General features: G+C 67.9%; 1 protein-coding gene across 2 annotated transcripts; it reads left to right on the top strand.

The window, feature by feature from the left end:
* The first annotated feature begins 1,902 nt into the window (after positions 1 to 1,902).
* On the top strand, positions 1,903 to 16,320 carry ANO8 (anoctamin 8). 2 transcript variants are annotated; one of them, XM_032711790.1, is made up of 18 exons: positions 1,903 to 2,013; positions 4,702 to 4,812; positions 5,424 to 5,556; positions 6,132 to 6,270; positions 6,819 to 6,915; positions 7,295 to 7,411; positions 7,504 to 7,631; positions 8,013 to 8,174; positions 8,287 to 8,439; positions 8,904 to 9,030; positions 9,127 to 9,182; positions 9,550 to 9,624; positions 9,855 to 9,998; positions 10,547 to 11,197; positions 11,857 to 12,048; positions 12,147 to 12,278; positions 12,767 to 12,877; positions 13,649 to 16,320. In XM_032711790.1, exons 1-18 carry the CDS (start codon positions 1,914 to 1,916, stop codon positions 14,321 to 14,323), a joined length of 3,303 nt encoding a protein of 1,100 aa, XP_032567681.1. In that variant the 5' UTR covers positions 1,903 to 1,913; the 3' UTR covers positions 14,324 to 16,320. The 2 variants fall into 2 exon arrangements, with proteins under 2 accessions (XP_032567681.1, XP_032567680.1); XM_032711789.1 differs by having other exon boundaries at positions 7,992 to 8,174.
* Positions 16,321 to 16,333: the final 13 nt, after the last annotated feature.

Genomic DNA, 16,333 nt, shown 5'->3' with positions numbered 1-16,333 from the left:
ACGGGGTGGGGGGTCCCCACAAACAGGCCCCTCGCGTGCGGCGGGAGGGACCCCCCCACCGCGCAGCCGCCCGCGCCCGCAACGCTCCGTGAACCAGAGAAATGATTCCCGAGCAGCGTCACGGCTGTGTCCGCTCCTCATCCCGCACCCCATCCCTGCCTGCATCCCTGCCTGCATCCCTGCCTGCATCCCGCTCCTCATCCCACATCCCAGCCCGCAGCCCAGCCCAGCCCAGCCCGCTCCCCATCCTACACTTCATTTGGCCCCCCATCCCCGTCCCGATCCCACCCCCTGCCGGGACCCAAGTTTGGGGGGGGGGCAGGGGTTGGGGTCCGGGCAGCCAGGACCGGGTGATCCCCCTGCTCTGGGGGTGTTCCCCCTTCCCGATCCCCAAAATCTCGGGTCGGTTTGCAGCAGGTTTTGGGGGGGGGGGGGGTGAGGGAGCGCGGGGGGCCGGGAAGGGGGGTGGTCGTGCAGACAAAGGCGCTGGAGTGGGGAGGAGCAACAGCGGCGTGGCCGGGAAAGGCTGGGATACAGACAGGGATACAGGCTGGGATACAGACAGGGATACAGGCTGGGATACAGACAGGGATACAGGATGGGATAGAGACAGGGATACAGGGTGGGATTCTGACTGTGATACAGGCAGAGATGCTGGCCAGGATGCAGGCAGGATTACAGGCTGGGATTCAGACAGGGATACAGACAGGAATTCAACCAGGGATTCAGACAGGGACACTGCCAGGGATGCAGGCAGGGATGCTGGCCAGGATGCTGGAATTCCCAGGATACCAGAGACTATCAATGCTCCCTCCTCTTCTAAATCCCTGTGGACACCCCCAAATCCCCCATGCTCCATGGGCCAGGGATGAGGGGTGGGATCAGGGGGTCTCCTGCGGGGGGGGGGGGGGGGGATTCAGGGTCATTTGGATGCACAGCCCTGCAAGGCCTCGGGGCCCCCTTCCCACACTTGTGCCCAACTTTTCCTGTGCCCGCCCCATTTCCCAAAATAGGGACAGTGGCCAGGCCTGGAGACAACCCAGCCTGTCCCCCCCCAGCTGAAACTGTCCCCCCCCCGCTCCAGCTGAGATCCCAGCGGGGGGGACAGCTCCTGGTGGCACCAACCAGCCGTGCTGGCACCCGGTCCCTGCCCCGAAATAGCCACAGGGGGAGCTCAGGGGGGCTTGAGAGGAACCTGGCACAGGGGTGCCCCCACCTCAGTGCCCACAGTGCTGGGGGGGCTCACAGGATGCACTGGGCGGGCAGGACCCTCCAGCCCTGCGGGGGGGTTGCGGGGGGTCCCCCACGAGTGTGTGTGGGGGTAGACTGGGGGAGGGGGGGTCACCCAAAATGTCAGGGGGACATCGCACACCCCGCTCGGGTTACTGGTCCCCCCTCGCTGGGAACCGCCTCACCCGGGCGTGGTGCTGGGACGGGGGGGGGCACTGAGGGGGTCCGGGGGGGCACTAGGGGTGGCTGCGGGGCAGCCCCGTGGACAGGCAGGGTAAGGGGGGGTTTGGGGGTACAGGGGGGGACTGAGGGGGCGATGGACGCTGTGGACATGGGGTCACCCCGAGGTGGGTGGGGGGATGCCTGGGGGAACACGGGGTAACCCCGAGTGTGGGGGGGGACACCGGGGGGCCACGACGCTCCCCTGAATGGGCTGAGCCACCCCCCCGCTCCCCCCACGACCCCCCCACGGGGCGCGGCCGGACACGCGTGGCCGGTGCGACCGGCGCTGGGGAGACGGCGGCCAACCAGAGCATTAAAGGGGCCGGGAGCTCTCGGGCTCCGCTCCGCCGCCTTTGTCCCTCCTCCCGCCCGGCACCGGCGGCACCGGCGGCGGCACCGGCGGCCCCGGCGGCCCCGGCGGCCCCAATGCACCGGCCCCCGCCGCCGCCGAGCCCCGCACCATGCCCGAGCCGGCGGCCGCAGCGCAGGACGGCGACCGGCCCCGGCGGGCCCCGGCCGGGGAGGAGCGAACGGAACCGGCGGCCCCCACCGGCGTCCTGGGTACGGGGGAACCGGGCGGAGACCGGGGCGGACTGGGGGGGACTGAGGGGGGGTGGGGGGCTGCGGGCGGCGGCGGGAGGGACGCGGGGGGGACGGGAGGGCGGGGGGGGGCAGCTCCCTGCGGCTCGATGCGGATGTCGGCCGGGATGCGGCTCTCCGGGACCGCGGAGGGGGGCCGGTGCTCCCGGTGGGGCTCTGAGCATCCCCCCGGGACAGCTCCGTGTGCCACCCCCGGGGGTCCCGCGCTGGGGCGGGGGGGACTGCGGTTCTCTGGGGATCGCGGCTGGGCGTGTGTGTCCCCCCAGGACAGCTCCGTGCCCCCCGGGATGGGCTCCACGTGCAGCTCCAGGTCCCCCACGCACCAGTGACCACCCCAGCACCGCGTCCGTGCATCCCCCGTGTCACCCCCCACCCCAGGAAGGTCTTTTTGCCCCCCCACCCCGGACAGGCCGGTGTCCCCCCCCCCGACCAGCTTCGTACCCTCAGGGCAGAGGGGTGGTGCAGGGTGGAGGTTTTGTGTTGGGGTCCCCAAGCTGTCACTGGGGTCCCCCCCCCGCGTGGCGCTGGGTCAGGTGACACCCCCCCGGTTGGGGGTCCGCGTGGTGGGGTCGGGGGGGGGGATAGGCAGGGCCTGGTGCCCGCTGTGCCACCGAGCGGGAGTCCCGCCTGGGGGTGGGTGACCCACTTTGTACCCCCCCCCGGGATGCGGCCGCTCCCCCGAACGCTCCGTGCCCGGCGGCCGCGGGCTCCTCTCGGCGGCGGGGCCGTGCCCGAACCCGCCACGCTGCAGCTCCGGTGACCTTATCCCGGGAGCCAAGGTGAGCGGCACCGCCGGGACACGGGGGCCGCGGGGACCGACGGGGACACCCGGGGGGGCACGGCGGGGCGGCGCTGCCTGGGACACCGTGCCCCGTCCCCACGGAGCCCTCGTGCTGCTTCGGTGGCGGCACCGCGTGCTGGGGGGGCAGCGGGGCCTGAGGGACCCGTGGCCGGAGCGGGACGAAGGTGGGTCACCCCCCGACCCCAGCCGGGGAGGGGGGGTAGGAGGGGCGCTGGGGAACCCTCTTTTCCCATGACCTTGGGCAGGGAAACCCCCCCTGCACCTGCACCCGAGCCCTCGGGGTGGGTGCCCGCCGGGCATCGCCCCGGTTGCCCACACGTGTGCCAGAGTGGCCGTGCCCAGGGCCGGGCCCCCGCGGTGCCCAGAGCTGCCACCCGTGCCCGGTGCCACCACTCCCGGCGGGACATAAATAATGCAGGGTGGTGAGCTCAGCCCGCCGGCGTCACCCGGGGAGCGCTGCCACGGCCACTGGTGCCCTGTGCCCGCCTGGTACCCCGGGACACAGCACCCTGGGACACAGCACCCCGGATCTCGGGCACCCCAGCACGCTGGTACCCAAATAACCCAGTGCTCAGGCACCTCAGCACCCTGGTACCCTGGTAGCCCAGCACCCCAACACCCTGGCATCTCAGGACCTCGTCACCACAGCACCCTGGAACCCCAGCACCCTGGCACCCTGGTACCTCAGCAGCCCAGCACCCTGTGCCCACCCAGCACCCCCCGGAAGCGCAGGGCAGGACACGGCCATGCCCAGGGTGCCGGAGCAGTCCCCCTCCGGGGGTGGCAGCCTGGCATGGCAGCCTGGCACTGTCCCCAACTCCCACCCACAGAGCCGGGACAGGGCAGCCTTTCAGAGCTCGGCAGCTCGGGCGATGAGTTTGGGAGGACTCAGCCCAGCCAGGGGGGTCCTGGCGGGTCAGGGGGTGCCCGGAGTTGAGGTGCCCGCAGTTGGGGTGCGTTCCCTGGGACGAGCTGCCGGAGCAGGTTTGGCATTTCCTGTTTTTCCGGAACCCGGGGACCTTCCCAGCCCTGGGGCAGCTGGAGAGGCCGGGACATCCCCTGGGCAGCGCTGGCTGAGGAGGGGACACTGAGGCAGGGAGGGGGCCGGCCTGGGAGGAACGGGGTCCTGCGGGACCCCAGCACCGTTGGACGCCCCATCCTGCCATCCCGGGGCAGGATTTTGGGATGTCCCTCGTCCCCACCCGCCCCAGGAGGTGCGATGGGGACACTGGGCTCGGGGACCGCGTGTCCCAGCGGTGTGGCCACCCCACAGTGGGACAGGGGCCGTGTCCCGGTGCTGGGACCCGCCGGGGGCTGTGGGGACTGTCCCCATCCCACCTCCCCGCGGCGGCGCGGGGCCTCCCCGGGTTTCCATGGAGACCGGCTGCTTTTTCGACATCCCCATTTTTCCTGCGGTTTTCCATCTCTCGGAGCCGCGGCCCTGCCGGATCCCGGCCCCGCCGAGGGGCCGCGGGCAGAGGTGAGCGCTTTTGAGGGGGCTGCAGGGGGGCACCCTGGGACGTCCCGCGGCACCGGCACCCCGGGGATGCCAGGACAGGCTGGCGGCTCCTCCCCGGCAGCTGTCGGGGCTGTTTTTGGGCACCCGGGGCTGTTTTGGGCACCCGCAGCCGCCGAAGGAGAAACCTGAGCCCGGGGCAGCGTCACCGGGAGCGGGGCCGTGACCTCCGGCCGCGGCCGTGCCGGGGACAGCCGGGGACAAGCCGGGGGTCCCCGCCCTCGCCCCGTGACTCATCGGGGATTGGGATCTGGTTCCCAGGGATGTCTGTGTGTGGGGGGGATACCCCACAGGATCCCGCGGCTGCTCATCCCTTCCCTCCCCCCGGCAGATAAACTCTTCGGGAAGCGGCTGCTCCAGGCCGGGCGTTACATCATGTCCCACAAGGCCTGGATGAAGACGGTGCCCACGGAGAACTGCGACGTGCTCATGACCTTCCCGGGTAGGGACGTGCCCGGGGAACCCGGGATACCTGGAGAACCCGGGGGGGGGGGGCTGCAGGGATGGGGGGTGTGGGATGCGGGGAGGGGTGGGGACAGGGGACACGGGGAGGGATGTGGGATGTGGGGAGAGGTGGGGAAACTGGGCAGGGGTGAGAATGTGGGGATGGATGAGGGTTGGGAGCGTGGGGAGGGATGTGGGATGTGGGGATGGACTGGGAACATGGAGAGCAAAGGGGTTGTTGGGGAGGGATACGAGACACAGGGAATGATGGGAGGGTGAGGAGGAATGGGGACCAGGATGGGGACATGGGGAGGGGTGGGGGATGTGGGAAAGGATGGAAATCAGGATGGGGACTGGGATGGGAATGTGGGAAGTGATGGAGGCCGTGGGGAGAGACGGGGGATGTGGGAATTGATCGAGGACTTATGGAGTGATGGGAGACCAGGATGAGGGAGGGACACAGGGAGGGACACAGGGAGGGATGGGGGGTATCTGGAGGGGTGGGGATTGGGATGGGGCCCTGGGAGGGATGGGGGGTATCTGGAGAGGTGGGGATGGGGCCCTGGGGAGGGCTGTGGGCCGTGGCCCGTGCTGACGGTCCCCCCACAGACACCACGGACGACCACACGCTGCTGTGGCTGCTGAACCACATCCGCCTGGGCATCCCCGAGCTCATCGTGCAGGTCCGGCACCACAAGCACACGCGGGTCTACGCCTTCTTCGTCACCGCCACCTACGAGAGGTGGGCTCCCCGCTCCCCCCTGGCCCCTCAGCTGTGTCCCAGCTGTGTCCCCTCAGCCATGTCCCATCCATGTCCCCTTGGCTGTGTCCCAGCCATGTCCCAGCCATGTCCCCTCAGCCGTGTCCCATCCGTGTCCCCTTGGCCATGTCCCATCCATGTCCCCCCATCCCTGTCCCTCTGGCCCTGTCCCATCCATGTCCCCTCAGCCATGTCCCATCTATGCCCCAGCCAAGTCCCCCCAGCTGTGTCCCCCCAGGCACGTCCCCCCAGCCGTGTCACTCTGCCTGTGTCCCATCTGCGTCCCCCTGGACATGTCCCAGCCATGTCCCCTCAGCCGTGTCCCATCTGTGTCCCCTCAGCTGTGTCCCATTCCTGTCCCATCCCCGTCCCCCCATCCCTGTCCCTTCAGCTGTGTCCCATTCCTGTCCCATCCCCATCCCCTCAGCTACGTCCCCCCAGCCATGCCCCCTGGGTCATGTCCCCAGCCATGTCCCCTTGGCCATGTCCCAGCCGTGTCCCAGCCGTGTCCCCTTGGCCGTGTCCCAGCCCTGTCCCAGCCGTGTCCCTGTCCCCAGTTTGCTGCGCGGGGCGGACGAGATCGGGCTGCGGAAGCCGGTGAAGGCGGAGTTTGGGGGCGGGATGAGGAGCTTCTCGTGCGAGGAGGATTACATCTACGAGAACATCGAGAACGAGCTCTACTTCTTCACCTCTCAGGTGGGACACGCGGGGACGGGGGGGCACGGGGCGGGATACGGGGGGTGCCGGGCAGGGATATGGGAATGCAGGGATGTGGGGATACAGGGATTCTTGGCAGGGATACAAGGAGGTGGGGATACAGGGGTCTGGGGATGTTGAGCAGGGATGGAGGGGTGCTGGGCAAGGATACAGGGGGGCAGGGATACAGGGTTGTGGGGATGCTGGGCAGGGATGCAGGGATTTGGGGATGTAGGAATGCAGGGATGTAGGGATATGGGGATGTAGGAATGCAGGGATGCAGGGATATGGGGATGTAGGAATGCAGGGATGCAGGGACATGGGGATGTAGGAATGCAGGAATGCAGGGATATGGGGATGCAGGGACATGGGGCAGGGAAGGCAGGTCCTCTCCCCCTCCCCAGGGAATTAGGGAGCCCCATCCCAGCTGGAGACTGACCCAGCCATCCCCTGAGCTGGGGACAAGGCGGGGCAGGGAGGGGACAGGATAGGGACAGGGACAGGGATCGGGACCATCCCCGGGATCTGAAGCCTCCATGGTGCTGCAGGAACGGCAAAACATCATCAGGTACTGGCTGGAGAACCTGCGGGCCAAGCAGGGAGAGGCCCTGCACAACATCCACTTCCTCGAGGGACAGCCCATCAGTGAGTACGGCAGGGCACCAAGGGCAGCTCCATGGCACTTCCATGGCACCACAGGGCAGCTCCGTGGCACTGTGTGGCACTGGCATGGCACAGCAGTCCCCCCCCACTGCCCTGCTCCCCCTGCCCATGGGACTGTGCCATGGAGGCCCCGGGGGCCACCAGCCCACCAAGGGTCCCCTGTCATCCCCTGCCCCCCTCCCCGTGCCCGTGTGCCAGCCATGTCCCAGGGGTGTCCCACAGAGCCCTGACCTGCCACGGTCACCCCATTGTCCCTGCCCCAACCCCAACGCCTCCAGGGCCGTGTGGGGTCCCAGGGGGGCTCGGGGGGGGGTGGACTGGCAGTGTCCCTGCTGTCCCTGACGCCGTGTCCCCGGTGCAGTCCCGGAGCTGGCGGCCCGGGGGGTCATCCAGCAGGTTTTCCCGCTGCACGAGCAGAGGATCCTCAAGCGGCTGATGAAGTCCTGGGTGCAGGCGGTGTGCGAGGCCCAGCCCCTCGGTGAGACTTCTGGGGGGGGTGTCACAAAAGAGGGGTCTGGGGGGTCCCAGCCCCGCTCACACCCCCCTTGTGTGTCCCCCTCCCTCCACCAGATGACATCTGTGACTATTTTGGGGTGAAAATCGCCATGTACTTCGCCTGGCTGGGCTTCTACACCTCGGCCATGGTGTATCCCGCTGTCTTCGGCTCCATCCTCTACACCTTCACTGAGAGCGACCAGGTGAGGGGGGGCAGGAGATGGAGTCGGTTCCTGGGCAGGGGGGGGGGGGGTCACGGCAGGGTTTTCACCCTTTTTTGGGGGTTCTGAGCCCCTCTGTGTGGGTTTCCATCCCTCCTTGTGGGTTTCTATCCCTCCTTGTGGGTTTCCATCCCTCCTTGTGGGTTTCCATCCCTCCTTGTGGGTTTCTATCCCTCCTCACTCCAGATTTTCCCCACAGTCCTTCAGTCCTGGCATTGCTGCTGAGCTGGGGGGGCTGCCAAGCCCACAGGGGTGGGGTGGGCAGGGGGAGCACCCTGCAGCTCCCCAGGGCTGGGCTGGGGGGGGTGTGCCGGGGACCGGAGGGGACCAACCCCGGTGCAGTTGGTTCCCTCCGTCCCTCAGACCAGCCAGGACATCTCCTGCGTGGTCTTTGCCATCTTCAACGTCATCTGGGCCACCCTGTTCCTGGAGGAGTGGAAGCGCCGGGGGGCCGAGTTCGCCTACAAGTGGGGGACCCTGGACACCCCCCCCGAGTCCATCGAGGAGCCCCGGCCCCAGTTCAGGGTGAGGGGAGGGGGACCCCCTTCCCTGGGGGGTTCCCCAGGGCTCCCACCAGCACTGGGCTCCCAGAGGGAAGGGGGGGGTCCCAGCTCGTTGTGTCCCCCCCCCCAATTAGGGCGTTAAGAGGATCAGCCCCGTGACCAGTGCTGAGGAGTTTTATTACCCGCCCTGGAAGCGGCTGCTCTTCCAGTGCCTGGTCAGCCTGCCCGTCTGCCTCGCCTGCCTCACCCTCGTCTTCCTCCTCATGCTCGGCTGCTTCCAGCTCCAGGTGGGTCCTTGTCCCGGCCCTACCGGGCTGCCCCTGCTCCGTGGTGACCCTGTCCCTGTCCTCACTGTGTCCCTGCTCCTAAACTTGACCCTGATCCTGCCCCAATCCTGAACCCGCCCCTGTCCCCATCCCTGACCCTGACCCTGACCCTGGTTGTGTCCCTGTCCCTCATCCCCACCTTGTCCCTGTCCTTGATCCTGACTCTGTCCTTGTCTCCCTCCCTGTCTCCATCCCTGACCCTAATCCTGACTCTGATCATGTCCCTGCCTCCCACCCTATCCCCATCCCCATCCCCATCCCTTTCCTTGCTCCTGCCCTTGATCATGATCCTGACCCTGTCCCCATTGCTGTACCTGCCCCTGATCCCGTCCCTGTCCCTGCCCCTGATCCTGTTCCTGCCCCTGTCCCATCCCTGTCCCTGTCCCATCCCTGTCCCTGTCCCATCCCTGTCCCTGTCCCCACAGGAGTTCGTGCTGAGCATCCAGGAGCTGCCCCGGATCATCCGTTTCCTGCCCAAGATCATCCTGGCCGTCATTGTCACCGCCTGTGACGAGCTGTACAAGAAGGTGGCCTACTGGCTCAATGACATGGGTGCGTGGGGTGGTCTGGGAGGGGGGTCCAGGCAGGGCTGGGAGCTGGGACCACCCCCCTGAGCCCCCCCTGAACCTCCCCATTTGTGCTTTGCAGAGAACTATCGGCTGCAGAGCGCCTACGAGAAACACCTCATCATCAAAATCGTCCTGGTGAGGGGGACACGGGGGGGCACAGGGGGACTGGAGGGGTCCCAGCAGCCCTTGGTGGGGGACAGAGGGGACTGGAGGGTCTGGAGGGGTCCCAGTGGCTCCATGGGGTGACAGAAGGAATGGGAGGGTTCCCGAGGGGGACAGAGGGGTCCCAGCAGCCCCAGAGGGGCCTGTAAGGGTCCTGTGGGGGACAGGGGGAACTAGAGGGGTCCTGATGGTGCTGGGGGTACAGAGGGGTTTGGAGGGGTCCCAAAAACCTCAGAGGGGAAGGACAGAGGGGACTGGTTCTGGTAGCACCGGGGGACACAGAGGGGACCAAGGGGTGCCGGTGCCCCCCCCACACTCACCCCCCCCTCTTCTCCCGCAGTTTCAGTTTGTAAATTCCTACCTGAGTCTTTTCTACATCGGTTTCTACCTCAAAGACATGGAACGGCTGAAGGAGGTGAGGGGCCGTGCCCGGGGCCGGCCCGAGCCCCCCCGGCACCGCCCGGACGGACAGACGGATGTCCTCGACCCCGCCCCCCGCCACTGTCCCCCTGTGCCCTCCCGGGGTGTCCCCCCCCCCCGTGCTCCCACCACGGTCCCTGCGGCTGCTCCGCCCCCCGGGGGTCCCCGGTCCCGCTCACGGCGTCTCTCTGTCTGTGTCTGTCTGTTCTTCTGTCCCTTCCGCAGCTCCTGCTCATCTTCTCTCTCTCCCAAAGCCTCGTGCGGCAGCTCAAAGAGGCTCTTCTCCCCTTCATCCTCCTCCACCTCCACCTCTCTCTCATCTTCCTTAAGGGCCTCCTGAGCTTTTGCTGGAGACTGGGAGTATCCAAAGTAGGAGCGGGGAGGGAGGGGCGGGGCATCCCCCTTGCATCCCACCCCGGGACCCCCCCCCGGCCCCGGGAGGGACACCGGTGTCCCCCTCCCCGGCTGTGCCGCAGCTGGCGGTGGCACTGCTGAGGTCCCACCCCATCAGCCGTCACCGACGGGGCGGTCACAGGAGAGGGGACACCGGGTTTTGGGTGTCCTGCTCTGGCCGCACGGCCGCGGGGAGGGGCAGGGACCCCCCACGGGACGAGCAGGGACACCGCGGGGACAACAGGGAGGAGCAGGGACCCCACAGGAGGAGTGGGGACCCCGCGGGGAGGACAGGGAGGAGCAGAGACCCCTTGGGGACAACAGGGAGGAGCAGGGACCCCACAGGAGGAGCAGGGACGCCGAGGGGACCACAGGGAAGAGGAGGGACCGCAGAGGAGCGGGGACCCTGCAGGGACGGGGAGGACAGGCAGGAGCAGGGACCCCGCGGGGAGGGGCAGGCGACAGGGATGCCGCCCCCCCCTTCCTCCTCCTCCTCCCCCGGGTGACAGCCGCGTCCCCAACAGATGCTGGCCACGCTGCTCATCACGCGGCAGTTCCTGCAGAACGTGCGGGAGGTGTCCCAGCCCCACCTGTACCAGCGGCTGCGCCGCGGGGACCTGAACCTGCGCAGCCTGCGGCAGCTCGCCCACAGCCTGCTCTGCCTGCTCGCCCCCCGCCGCCAACCCCCGCGCCCCCCGGAGGGGCCCCGCGGCGAGAAGAAGTGTCTGAACGGCGGCTGCGGGGTCCCGGAGGAGGAGGAGGAGGAGGAGGAGCGGCGGGAGTCGGACTCGGAGGAGGAGAGCGCGCTGGACTGCGGGCTGAAGCTGAAGAAGGTGAGCTTCGTGGAGCGGGCGGAGCGGCGCGGGGAGCCCGGCGGCGCCGAGGACGAGCCTTTCCTCGAGGAGGGCAGTCCCACCATGGTGGAGAAGGGCATGGACCCCGCCGCCGTCTTCGAGCTCTGCGAGGACGACGACGAGGCCGAAGGGCCCCCCGGGAGCCCGGCGAAGGCGGCGGAGCCGGCGGTGGTGCCGCGGGCCCGGAGGAGGCGGGAGGAGGAGGACGGGGAGGAGGAAGGGCGGAGGCGCAACCGGGCGTCGTGGATCGACCCGCCCGAGGAGGATTACTCCACGCAGCTGACGCAGGCGGAGGTGGAGAGCTGCATGAAGAAGTACGAGGTGAGCCCCGGGGGGGGGAGCCCCAAATCCCCTCGGCTCGGGCGGGGAAGGATCTGGTGGGGGGAAAATGCCCATGGGCCAAGGTGTGCCCAGGTGGGGAAGAGGACGAGGGCACCTGGTTTGGGTAAAAATCAGTGTGGCCACAGGGCCAGGGCACTCAAGGCCACACCTTGAGTCCTGGGGTCTGTTTTGAGCCCCTTTGTGACAAGAGAGACACTGAGGGGCTGGAGAGTGTCCAGGGAAGGGAATGGAGCTGGGAAGGGGCTGGAGAGTCAATTGTATGAGGAGCAGCTGAGGGAGCTGGGGGGGCTCAGCCTGGAGAAAAGGAGGCTCAGGGGGGACCTTCTGGCTCTGTCCAACCCCCTGACAGGAGGGGGGAGCAGGGGGTAGTCAGGCTCTGCTCCCAGGGAACAAGGGACATGATGAGAGGGAACGGCCTCCAGCTGTGCCAGGGGAGGATCAGGTTGGATTTGGGGAAATATTCCTTCCTGGAAAGGGTGCTAAGGCCTTGGCAGGGGCTGCCCAGGGAGGTTTGGAGTCCCCACCCCTGGAGGTGTCCGAGGAAGGCCTGGCCATGGCCCTCAGTGCTCTGGGCTGGGGGACAAGCTGGGGATGGGGCACACGGGGGGCCTCAATGACCTTGGAGCTCTTGTCCCCAGGACACCTTCCAGGACTACCAGGAGATGTTCATCCAGTTCGGGTACGTGGTGCTGTTCTCCTCGGCCTTCCCCCTGGCCGCCATGTGCGCCCTGGTCAACAACGTCATCGAGATCCGCAGCGACGCCTTCAAGCTCTGCACGGGGCTGCAGAGACCCTTCGGCCAGCGCGTCGAGAGCATCGGCCAGTGGCAGGTGGGCCGAGGGGCCGGGGGGCTCTGAGGGGCTCCGGGGGGGGCTCCGAGGGGGGCTCAGCCCTGAGGGGCTCACCCCCGGCACTGCCGCTCTTGCAGAAGGTGATGGAGGCCATGGGCGTCCTGGCCATCGTGGTCAACTGTTACCTGATCGCCCAGTGCGGGCAGCTCCAGAGGCTCTTCCCGTGGCTCAGCCCCGAGGGAGCCATCATCTCCGTGGTGGTGCTGGAGGTATGGAATTGGCGCCGGGATTGACGGCCGGGGGTTTGTGTAGGGTCTCCCCAGGTGGTGGCAGGGTGTGGTCTTGGCCCAGGGATCCCACAGATCTTCCCTTCCCTTCCTGTCTACTCACATATGTGGACATGAACACCCCTGGACATGAACATCCCTGGACGTGAACATCCCTGGACATGAACATCCCTGGACATGTTCATCCCACACAGGCCCATCCCACTCGTGCCATGTGCATGCCTGGATAATCACATCCCTGGGCAGGCAAATCTCTGGAAACCCACCCCCCCGAGGTGTCCATCCCACACGTGCACATCCCTGGACACATTCCCTGCAGGCAGCTCGTGCTGCCAAACAACGGGGTGGGGTCCGGAATCCCCCCCTGCTGTTATTGTAGGGTCTCCCCGTTCCCCCGTTCCCCACGGGGTGGGATTTGGGAGGGGGTGGCAGTGCCAGGGGTGCTCAGCCAGATCCGTGTGCCCCCACAGCACTTCGCCCTGTTCCTGAAGTACATCATCCAGGTGGCCATTCCTGACATTCCCGCCTGGGTGGCCGAGGAGATGGCCAAGCTGGAATACCAGCGGCGCGAGGCCTTCAAGGTGGGTGGGGCTGGGATGGGACCCTGCTCAGGGCTGGGCATGGGGCTGGGACCCCTGAACCCAGGGCCAGGGGGGTCTCCAAGGTGTCCCTGAGGCCACTGGGCTCTGTGAGGTGACACCAGGTCTGGTGGGACCCCTGAGGTGTCCCCGGACCTGGTGGGACCCCCAGGGTGTTTCCAGGGATGGGTGAGCTGCTCCCCAAGGTGTCCCTGGACCTGGTGGGACCCCTGAGGTGTCCCTAGACCTGGTGGGCTCCCCAGAGTGTTTCCAGGGCCAGTGGGTTCCCTGAGGTGTTTCCAGGGATGGGTGGGCTGCTCCCCAGGGTGTCCCTGGACCTTGTGGATTCTCCAGGGTGTCCCTGGACCTGGTGGGTTCCTCAGGGTGTTTCCAGGGCCAGTGGGTTCCCCGAGGTGTTTCCAGGGATGGGTGAGATGCTCCCGAAGGTGTCCCTGGACCTGGTGGGACCCCTGAGGTGTCCCTGGGCCTGGTGGGACCCCTGAGGTGTCCCTGGGCCTGGTGGGACCCCTGAGGTGTCCCTGAACCTGATGGGCTCCCCAGGGTGTTTCCAGGGCCAGTGGGTTCCCCGAGGTGTTTCCAGGGATGGGTGGGCTGCTCCCCAGGGTGTCCCTGGACCTGGTGGGACTCCTGAGGTGTCCCCGGACCTGGTGGGCTCCCCGAGGCACTCCTGGGGTGGGAGGGCTCCCCGGGGTGTCCCGGTGGCCGCTGAGCCCCCCCGAGGCCCCCCCGGGGCTGACGCGCTCCCGTCGGCAGAAGCACGAGCGGCAGGCGCAGCACCATTTCCAGCAGCAGCAGCGGCGCAAGCGGGAGGAGGAGGAGCGGCAGCGCCACGCCGAGTACCAGGCGCGGAAGGAGCGCGAATCCAGCCGGGATGAGGCCAAGCCCGAGGCCGCCGGGCAGGACCCGGCCCACGAGAAGAGCCAGAGCAAAGGGAAGGGCTCCGGGGGCTCCTCGCACGGCTCCGACAAGCCCAAGCGCCCCAGCTCCCTCCTGGCCACCAACAACGTGATGAAGCTGAAGCAGATCATCCCCCTGCAGGGCAAGTTCCTGTCGGGGGGGGCCGGCGCCGGCGGCACGGCCACCGCCAGGTCCCCGCAGTCGCCCACGGGCAGCGAGAACAAGCTGCCCGGATTCCTCAGCTTCAAGTTCCTCAAATCCCCGGAGACTAAGCGGGACGCGGCCACCGAGAAGGTCCAGTCCCCCACCAAGCCATTCAACCCCGGCAAGCTCTTCAACTTCGGCAAGTCCGAAGGGGCCGCGGGCAACGGCGGCACGGCCGGGGCATCGCCCCAGCCCCGGCCCGGCCCCTCGGCGGACCCCGAGCGCTCGGTGCCCAGCAAGTCCCACCTCAACGGGGCTGCGGAGGAGGGGGGCCGGGAGGAGCCGGAGAGCCGGGCGGAGGAGGAGAGCGGCGGTTATAGGCTCTAACCGGGGCTTTCGGGGGGCCGGGAGCGCGGGGAGCCGCCCGCTCGCTCCTCCGGGCAGCCGTGGCCATTGGCAGCCTCTCGCCCCCCCTGGCCGCCCCCCCGCTCGGGGCCGGGCCGAGCCCAGCGGCCGCCAGCCCCTCGCTCTGCCCCGGTCCCCTCTGCTGCGTCCCCTCGTGCCCCCCCGGCCCCTCCGCCGGGACCCGCTGCCACCCCGGATCCCGCGCCGAGGATTCCTGAGCGGCGGCGCGGATGGAGCATCCCGGCGGCTTTCCACGCCCGCGGGTGGGAGTTATCCCGGTGTGGCCCCGTGCCGCTCCCGGACCCGCCGGGAGGGCCGGGATTCCCGGGATCGGCGGCCAGAGGAGCCCGATTCAGCCGTGCCTACACCCCCTGCCCTCCGGCCATGGCACCGTGCCCTGCTCCGTCCCGCTCCCGCCGCCTCCGCCCCGGATCCTTCCCAGCACCGGGACCTTTTCCTGCCGCGGGATGGAGCGGGATGAGCAGCAGCCACCCGGCCTCCCCCGCACGGGCAGCGTTTCTTGCACTAAAACCCAACCAAACCCCGACGCCGGTGACTTTCTCCTCCTTCAGCCGGGGGTTGGCACCGACCCCCGGGACTGCAACGTGAGCCGGGACGGGCCCTTCCCATCTCCAGTTTCGTATTCCCTGGAATTATTTCGCAATAAGGCGCTCGCACGCGCGGAGGTCGCGCCGGAGCCCGGGAGAAGGAAGGGGCTGGGACGGGGAGGGGGGTGGGAGCCGCTTCGCCGCCGCCGGGGGAAGGTTTTGCCGGATTTGCGTTGCCGGGTCTGGACTTGGAGCTTCCCGAGCCTTGTCCGTGCTGGGAGGGGGGGGGGGGTGTCCCAGCTCCCCCTTTCCTGCTTTGCTGCGGCTCTGCTTCGCTTTCGGGGCCGGGCCGGGGTGGTGGCACCTCGCAGGTGACCCGGGTGGGGACACCCAGCCCCGTCACTCCCCCCCGGCCCTCGCCGCCAGCTCCGCTCCGCCCGCAGCCGCCCACATTCCCAAAGGAAGCCGGGGAAAGGGGAGGGGGCTGCCGGGGGTCACCCCTTCACTGTGCCTGGCCCAGGCAGGGGGGGCTGAGCCCTCCTTCTCCCCCCACCCCACCCCACCCCCAAAAAAAAAAAAATCCCCCAGGCCTGGGCTGCAGAAAACGTCAGGTTGGATTTTCCCCGCCGCCTCTTTCCAGAATTCACGGAAATTTCAGTTTTTTGGGGGGTCTAAAGAAGCCATTTTATACAGCAATAAGGGCAGGAGAGGGCCGAGGCTCCGCCTGCTGCTCCGCTGCCGAGGGAACAGCGCAGGGAGATGTTTTCCAGGGAAATGGGCTCCCCCCTGGGAGCCGGGGACACCCCGGAGCTTTGCTGGGCCTGGAATGGGGGGGCCAGGAGGGCTCTGGGCCCTTCTCACCCTCCCACATGTGGGGGACACAGGGAGAGGAGGATGAGGGACATTCTGGGGCGAAGCCCGGGAAAAGGGAGCACTGGGAACACTGGGAGCACTGGGGCCCAAAGGTCCCCGAGAGCAGGGAGGGGTCGGGGCACTCTCCCTCCCTCCCTCCCTCCATTCCATCGAGTTTTCCTGCTCTGCCGCTCCCAAAAAAACACCCGCTGGGCTTCAGGGGAACGACACCGATCCCGTTTCCCTCCTGAGAGAACCAATCCCGGATCCATCCCGGAGGGGAGGGCAGGGCCCTGCTGCGCCCGGACCCCCAGCCCGGGGCACTCGGAACCATTTCCCTCTCCAAAGCATCTCCCTGTCTGGAATGTGGCTCCGGGGGCAGTGGCTGTGCAGGGGAGGGAAGGATTGGGACGGTTGGTTGGTCTTTTTTTTGTTGTTGTTTTGTTTCGTTCCGTTTTCCTTTGCGTTGGATTTCTGTAGGAATTCAAGGAAAGGAAGGGGGTTATTTATTTCTTTTTAATTTATTTTGTCATATTTTTGTAAAACCTGCAGAAATGCAATAAAAAAAATCTATTTCAACAAGCCCGAGGCG

The sequence above is a fragment of the Chiroxiphia lanceolata genome, chromosome 27 (assembly GCF_009829145.1).
Source record: "Chiroxiphia lanceolata isolate bChiLan1 chromosome 27, bChiLan1.pri, whole genome shotgun sequence".
In the NCBI taxonomy this organism is placed as follows: Eukaryota; Metazoa; Chordata; class Aves; order Passeriformes; family Pipridae; genus Chiroxiphia; species Chiroxiphia lanceolata.
The sequence above is the reverse complement of the archived record's forward strand: the minus strand, read 5'-3'. Positions and strand labels throughout refer to the sequence as shown.

Bases quoted from the DNA above. Each gene is read 5' to 3' on its own strand.
- ANO8 (XM_032711789.1), top strand. From the start codon at position 1,914: ATGCCCGAGCCGGCGGCCGCAGCGCAGGACGGCGACCGGCCCCGGCGG. The intron at 2,014-4,701 runs GTACGGGGGAAC...TCCCCCCGGCAG, and splicing joins GGCCCCCACCGGCGTCCTGG to ATAAACTCTTCGGGAAGCGG. The intron at 8,440-8,903 runs GTGGGTCCTTGT...CTGTCCCCACAG, and splicing joins TCGGCTGCTTCCAGCTCCAG to GAGTTCGTGCTGAGCATCCA.